Source organism: Cryptomeria japonica, chromosome 6 (genome assembly GCF_030272615.1).
Source record: "Cryptomeria japonica chromosome 6, Sugi_1.0, whole genome shotgun sequence".
Classification (NCBI taxonomy): Eukaryota; Viridiplantae; Streptophyta; class Pinopsida; order Cupressales; family Cupressaceae; genus Cryptomeria; species Cryptomeria japonica.
Window position 1 is genome coordinate 1,625,588 of NC_081410.1, and position 8,531 is coordinate 1,634,118.

General features: G+C 34.6%; 1 protein-coding gene across 1 annotated transcript; it reads right to left on the reverse strand.

The window, feature by feature from the left end:
- Positions 1 to 4,746: 4,746 nt before the first annotated feature.
- On the reverse strand, positions 4,747 to 6,424 carry LOC131077578 (GDSL esterase/lipase 7-like). The gene is made up of 5 exons (XM_057959858.2): positions 6,217 to 6,424; positions 5,968 to 6,095; positions 5,456 to 5,731; positions 5,059 to 5,311; positions 4,747 to 4,979 (listed from the first exon to the last, which is right to left on the reverse strand). Exons 1-5 carry the CDS (start codon positions 6,422 to 6,424, stop codon positions 4,747 to 4,749), a joined length of 1,098 nt encoding a protein of 365 aa, XP_057815841.2.
- Between the last annotated feature and the right edge of the window lie 2,107 nt (positions 6,425 to 8,531).

The window sequence follows — 8,531 nt, forward strand, 5'->3', positions numbered from 1 at the left end:
TATCGACAATAGTCTCTTTGATACCCTGCGCGGTGGCGGGGAGAGCAAGTCTCATTGCTTCACTTTCTCCCCGCAATATCTTCTTCATGCCCTTCATCAAGTCGCGAGGTGGTGGGGAGAGCAAGTCTACTTGCTTGCTCATTACCCCGTAGGTCCTTCTAGGAGCCTTTGGATGCCTCACAGGGTGGCGGGGAGAGTGACACTCTCCTTCCTCTGTTATCCCACAATATCACTATTTGACTATTGTCCATTGTGTGGGCTTGCGAGGAGAACCTTCCCTACACCGTCTGTCTTAATCCCGAACTACACATGTAGCCATAAGAAAAGCCCCGCAGGGTGATGGGAGGGAGACCAAGTCTCCTTCCTCTCGCTATCTCGTATGGTCTCTTGTTTGAACTCTTAGAGTCACGTGGGGTGGCGGGGGGAGAATAAGTCTCCTTCCTTCACGCTATCTCGCGACCCTTACCACCATGACTTTGCCGACTTGCAGGGTTCAACTAAAAAAGGTTAAGTTCCTTTTCCCCGCCATCCCGCAACACTTCAAGCACGTCTTAGATAGGTGAAGCAAAGCACGAGGGTTATCGACCGCTTGTCAATAACACACAAGTTATTCGATTGCCTAGGTGATCAATAAAACGAGCGTTATCAAGCCCGAATTGCTGATTCAGAAACCAAGTGCCATTTGTCCGAGATTTGAACCAGTGAGTTTGAGACACCCATTCTCAAAAGTTGGTCCAATTATAACCTACCTATTCTTGATTTAAAACTCTTTTTCCTGCAATCCATCAGATGGCTAAGAAAACAATTTGGTCCATCATTTGCATGTTGCTAACCTTACAACCCATATGCTACTGGCGGAAAACCATCCAACTTTGAAGTGTACACCATACGTCTATCACTGACATGCCACTGGCCGCATGACCCACATGCTCTTGGTGGAATCTATCTAGGTCTCTAGAGTAGCATGGGGTATGCATCATTGATATACAGATGGCCCTAAGGACCACATGATCCTAACAAAAATAGTTCCACTATCTATGTGGTATGATCAATAGTTTGCTAGCATAATATGCTCGTTGACTATTGTCAATATTGAGTGTGGATGTTTATCTCTAGACGAGACATAATATTTTTATTAGTGATCACCTTATATGGAGAAGGGTAGTCTACGTATTAGACATATACAACCTCTACCTATATCCTCTTAGGGCCCTTACTCCATCTATAGCAGTAAAAGGTAGTGCTAGTACCCTTCTCAACACTATAAATGGATGAGAGGTTTCTATTTGTTTAACACTATAAATGCATGAGAGGCTCCCAATTTAAAACAAATAGATTACAATTGATTAATCTAAGAACTTATATACACAAAGTATTATAGGTATGTGATTAAATTTTACAAGTGTATAAAATCACTAAGATCCAACAAAAGATGGCTTCTACTTAATAGACAAACAAACTATAAGATAGCCAATCCATTCACTTCATTCAACTCGCTTTGAAAACACATCATGTATTGAATACAAGTGATCAATTTTTCTTCTCTTTCATACCACCTAATACCCATTTTGACCTCATTTCAAGCCTAGTCAAGAGAGGTGGTCAAAACAATTGTGAACAACTCCACAACTTGGGAGTTGTCCACCCCTAGACCCTGCTCCAATGAACTTGAAGTCATAGGGGCATCCTTCACCCAAGGACCACCTACATACCCGCTTCCAAATGGATCAAAGTCACATTTAGTTCTCCTCACTAGGTCTCTCAAAGGGCCTACAATAGGTTCTCAATGATTAATGTTTAATTAATTAATACCACATAACAATAGTTGGGAACTCATAACCATGTTTATAGTATACCAAACTATATTATAACACTTCCCTTTAAGTATATCGAGGTTTGGACTCTAAGTCCTCTTGTGAGTATTCACAAACCAATTTGAACATTCCAGGGTTTGTTTTATTGACATAGGGACTAACTTATTACTCAACCTAAAATTACCCTAATTCGTGCACTTCCATTCAAAATTCAAATAATAGATTTAAAGTGAAGGTTCTTCTACCCCTGGGGTCAATAGATATCTTATAGCCATATAAGTGTTTACCCCAATACCCAAATACCATTCTAAAGTTATAAAACATATATTCTCATTATTGCAGCAAATAGGTAGGATTAAATGACATTAAAGGAACTTAATGAACACCTATTGGAATTTCCTAAATAGTCCATAATTACAAGCATCTTGGTATCTTCTCAATATAACACTAGATCTTACATTTCCAATATTACAAGTATCTAAAACATCATCAATCTTACAACATTGGTGTAGCCTTGCCTTAGCCAATATTCCTACCCAAAATACCATCACCTAATGCAATCATAGTACCCTTCATTCATTCCCATGATAGTTCTAGTATCAAGGTCTCATATTTAAAAATATATTTAGACATCATGTAGTCATATAAAGTATTTACCATAGTATCAATGGATTGTTAGCATTAAAGATATGTTTAGCAAAGTGTTGTTGTAGCACCACAAATGAGGTCAACCTTACAATATTATACTTGATTAGTACACAAGGATCATATTAGTTATATGACATTCCAGGTTCATGTTATAAGGTTATCTTATAGCTAAAAATTTGATCTAGAACTATTTGCCATAGTATTTCTCGTAAAGTTCAAACATAAAGTTATTCAAATAATTAACTCTTCCTTATAGTAGGTACTTAGTTAATAAATTTCCCCAAAATATCCTATTGGTTCATCTCCATGGTGCAAAGGTTAGGTTGATTACTTAACAATAAATTCTCTTTGTTTGAACAAACAATACTTAATCACTGGACATTGACATACTGATGTAAAGAAAATAACTTTCTAAAATATCTACTATCTATATTTAAGTGTTGCACTACTCCTATAGTAGCATGCCATGATCACTCCCTACATATGTTCCAATATAAAGAGCATTTAATTATGTAACCTAGAATATCAATACTAAAGTCACAATTTATTGTAGCACTTTTGGAGTAATACCCTGTACCCTTAGGTTGCTCAATGTATAAAATTTATGGGTAACATACATCCAATTGCATTACCATTCACTTGTGCTAAGATATCATGAACAATTACTATAATAGCTCAATAAGGTGTTTCTCCCCACCACATTACTACTCTTAATTCACTTAACTAATAATATCATATGAGAATATAACCTAGATGCCATAATAATTGTTTGCTTTAATAGGTGCAATATTATAGTTTCTCAAAAATTGTACTGCTAATCAAGATAACTCTTACCATGTTTTCATGAAGAGCTACAATGTCAAAATAATTAACATTTCACTTAAACTTTATATGTTCCCCATATAAATAAGATACACATATCAATTCTATATCAACTTGCAACATAGGAAATAATCCCATAACTCACACTAACATATTGATGTAAAGAAAATAAATTTCTAAAATATTTAAAGACATGCTTCATAAAACATTAGTGTAAAGTTAAATAGTACATTAGAGTTATCCCAACACCTTTGCCCAATTAATGTTGTGCTAAGCAACATGATTTTTCTAGTATGTACCTCTCAAACCCTTTTCAGCCATAGAAGTGAATTATAATTCAGAATTATTTATGTTATTTATGAAATAAATATGGTGGAGGGGTGAACTTATATTTAGAAACAGTGTTGAAAATATTTCCAATGTAGCTTGTAAATTCTCACATTTGATTACCAAGACAATTCCCTATTGACACCATGTCTCATGTCCCTCCCATCACTTGTTTTCAATATTTTATTTTTATTTATTTTCCACACTTAATTGTTCAACAAAGGTGTTTTTGATGGGTGATGTGAGAAATCCTTTCTTTGGACTCTCTATTCATGATTGCATCAAATATACCGTAGGTAGATATAAAGAAACTAGAAAGCATAATGCAAGAAGGCCCAAACTTGAGAACCCATAATCAGAATAAGTTGATCATGATCGATGAGTGGAAGATAATTTTATGACTAAACATTTGAAGTTTCCCGAAGATGAGAGGGAAGTGACTATAAGTCTCAATCCTCTACCCTCTTCCCTTTAATTATATGTCTTGTGTTAGTGTTTAATTTCAAACTATTTTTAACTTTGTTACATTGTTGTTTCTTTAATCTAAATCTTCACTTTATTTTTCTTTTGATATCTTTTCTACTATTTCTACTTTATTCTCATAGATGATTGAGATCTTCTAATAAACCCACTTTACCCTTAATTAAAAAAACATACATAAAATCTACAACTCTTACTTAAACAAAGTCAAAATTAGAATGTATCAACTTAACCATACAAGGTAAAGTCTCCTATACCCAAGAACAAACAATAAAAATAAATAAATATACAAGATGTATTAATATCGAGCAAGTTCCAACACCATAGAACAAGACTCAGCCAATACTACTAAAAGCTGTGTGTATACAGAAAGTAACAACTCACAAGTCGCCTAAACATATCAATGCAAACAATTCATTTTATAGTACTCAAGCGAGTTCATCTCTTCTCTAGTGAAATATGTAGATCTCAAGGAAAGAAATATTGCTTTGATACAATAGACTGAAAATTGTTTTATAGTACTCAAGCGAGTTCATCTCTTCTCTAGTGAAATATGTAGATCTCAAGGAAAGAAATATTGCTTTGATAGAATAGACTGAAAAGTTGTTTATGCTGTAGTAAAGTCAGCTAGCAGTATTCATTTAACTTCTGTTTTTCAATGCCTGATAATCCTCTGGATTGCCTGCTTTCCACTCACTGGATAACTATAGGGAGGGCCATTTTCCCATAGAAGATCGACCATCTGTTTTAACATTTTATCTGTGGGATGATAGGCATCCCAGAACATATAGTCTTCTTCATTCCTGCATACTGGGTATTCTGGGGTGCATATTAAAAAACCACCAAATTTTCCAATGCCACAACAAGCCTGGTTGACATACTTGAAACCTTGCACAACATTGAAAACAACAATCAATCTTTAAATGACAAATCACAGAAATTCTAGTTTATAGTTATTTCTGCTTACCAAAAGCTGCAGGGTTATGGAAGGCATCATAAAGTGGGATATACATATTGTTGAAGAGAATAGTCGAATCAGGAAGCTGGTTGTTGAGTTCTCTTAACTTTAGTCTTAAGACCTTATTATAGTCTATGGCAACTTTGTTAAGAAAATCAATGCAAGAACCATTGCTATTATATTTATTCAGCTGTGAGGGAATGCATCCTATTGCACTCAGTCCGGCCACCACAATATTCCTTGCTCCATTAGAATAAAGCCTCTGCTAAACACAACCACAATACCCAATAAATATTCACCTTCAATATATTAACCTTTGAAAAACATTACACATAATTATAATATATCTAACCCCAAATAGCTAAGATGTTGTAAACATAATGAACTCTTTAGTATTGCTAATTACCTCCACTTGTTTGAGAAGTTTGCTAATCAGATTGTCTCTATATTCGTACTCGTTGTACAGCTCTGGAAGAGGTGAGAGAAGAGAATAATATGTATTTAGCCAATCATTGTGTGCAGTAATGATGTAGAAGACTGCCTTTGATAGTAACCGGTTTGCACCTTCTTTTCCTATGGTTTGAAAGATCTCCTCTGTAGTTTTTATAAAATTTTGGATCTGATCTTTCAAAGGGATAACTTCACCCTTCACATAGCATTCATACAGGTGAGGAATACATTTCTATATCAAAACAAAACTAAAAATAAAAGGATATATTAATATACATAATGAGCAAACTAAATTAATGGGATAAAAGTAGAGTAATAAAGTAAAGGACAACATGCATTGAGAGATTCAAGAAAAGTTAAAGACCCAAAACATAGATATCTAATATCTAAAGTTATTTTTGAGAACAAATAACCATACTGGATAGACCCATAAAGGATATACAATTTAAAAGGTCTATTGGTACTTACAGAAATGCGTCCAGAGTAATTCTCAATTCCTGAAGCACCAGATGCATAATTCACTCCTTTGAGAAGATTTTCTCCCTTGGTATTGGGATCAGCATAAATGGGTATGAGGGGGAGCCCTAGCTTGAAACCTGAAACATAAATAGTGACAAAAACTGTCTAACAAACACCACACACACACTAAAAAAAATGACTCTGGATTTGAGCTTCTTACAGAAATAACTCATCAAAATTAATAGTGCTTGTGCTTACTGAGAAAATCCATGGCATTGAATCCATTAGAAAATCTTCCTGTGGGTATTCTTCCGGGAAAGTCCCTGCCATAAGGCAAATAGTTGGCTTTAGCTAGTGTAGTAAGATTATTGTTATTTCCTGCATCTGCAAGAGAGTCTCCAAAGATAAATAATGCTGGCACAAGAGGCTCAATAGTTTTTCCTTCAGATATAAAACCCATAGTCATTACTGTTATCAGTACAACAACTATGGAAGCCATACAGATTTAATGTAAGCAGAAAAGTAATACACACAATAACAAAATCCAATTACTGTGAAAGTGTAATAGCTGTATCGAATCATAAAATGTAGTTGTGATGATGGGTGTTTGCCAAACATGATAAATATTGGAGGGAAACGTTGAATTAGCTGAGTGGATGAAAAATATCTTTAGGAGATTTGGAATCCTTCTAATTTGTTGTGGAGTAATTTAAGCCTCGAATCTCATTTAGCAGATCTTTGTAATCACATAAGAAGAATTTAGCACGGTGGCGGGGTTTGTCAACCTATTCTGCATGATTCCAGATCCATTTGATGCGTAATTCAATGCTAAGAATACCCATCTCACACGTTGTGCTTAATACTTGGCATCAAACAGAGTATATACTTTATTACCAGAAGGGAACTACATAATCTTTCAAAATTAATCTAGGGTAAACACATATACAATCACTTAAGAATTATGTAATAATGTTAGTGAAATAAATGCTTGAATTTAAATATGTAACTGTAATGAAGTTCAATTTTAAATTTGATGGCAATGTTAGTAATTGATTTGTAATTTATTAGTATTTTGGTAAGATTAGACAAATGTTTTGGGGTAATATATTTTTTTTGGTTGTTTTTGGCTCAGTTTTGTGTTCATGGATTTGAACTCTATTCATAAATATAGGTATTATATTTAAAAATCAATTGCACAATTTTTTTTTAAGAATCTAATCGCTTCTATATCTTAAGTCTATATATAAAAGGGGTGGTGTCAAACATGATATAGGAGTTTGCTAGGCATGAAATATTATCTTTCAAATGGTCAAACTCATGTTACCAATTCCATGGTTTGATACATATGATTGAAGACAACAAGAAACTGCAGCGATGCTTGAGATGTTGATGTACACTAATGATGCAATTCATCTTATTTTGGCTTTATGTTGTGTTGCAATTCGTTAATTTGATCATTACATCATGTTTTGGCTTCATGTTTATTATCTTGCTAAGAATGATTCAATAAAGTCTAATGTGATCATGAGAAAGAGATTTAGCAACAAAACCATCTTACCTTTGTGTGAAATTTTATTCTTTTTGTTGCCTTGACTAAGATTTCACTTTCCATTCATGGCAAGTTGATCTATTTGAAGTTTGAAAATGGCTAAAGAGATTTTATCTTCCTTTAACTCTATGTTGTCTTTTCTCATTGACTTGTTATAGGTGGCTAGATTTCATATAAATTGTATGCGGGAAAAGCGGGTCGATAGAACTCAAAATGCGAAAAACGGAGCTCTAGGGAGCCTTGCTCACACACTCACAGGACTTCTTGGTGCAAGCTATAGAGTAATGAAGTATCACTCAGCTTCCCAAGGTGGGTCCCATGGTTCTCTATCTTACACGGTCCCTCAAACCAATGTTTTTGCTCTCAGATCACTGAGCAAAATGGTTTAGGGATGGCAAATGCAAGAACGAGGGATGCTTTTTATTGGTTTTAATATGAGATGCATCCTAAGCTATGCATGATTCTAGAAATGCCATAAACTAGCTATAAGATGACAAGATTAGTAAACAATACTATCCTAACATACTATATTAGTTTATGATTGAGCTAAATGATAAAGAAAATATTCTAAACATGCATATTTAGACTATTTCTTATTGAAAAGAGAGGCTAAATGATGAACATATATAAGATGTGAAAGTTTGAATGTATTTGAGCATAAGTATGATACTACAAACTTGGATTATGAAAATGGAGGAATGAGAGCTCTATTTATAGCAAAAATAGGGCAATGGATGGTCAGGATTGAACGAGTTGATCAAGGGTTGAGTTTGAAAGTTGGGAATCCATGTTTGCAATTTGCATCAATGAAATGATGACAATTGTCAACATAGGGTTGGGTTGAGAGAAGGGGTTGGAGGCGTTAAATGCCTGAGAAGACCTCATGGTCATCTAGAGATAAGGGTTAAGCTTAAGTTAGGCTTACCCATTGGATTAAGAGTTAATCCAAGGATAAACTCTTGTGCAAATGATTAAGAGATAATCATGGTCAAAGCATTAAAGGCTTGATGAGACCCTTGGGTTG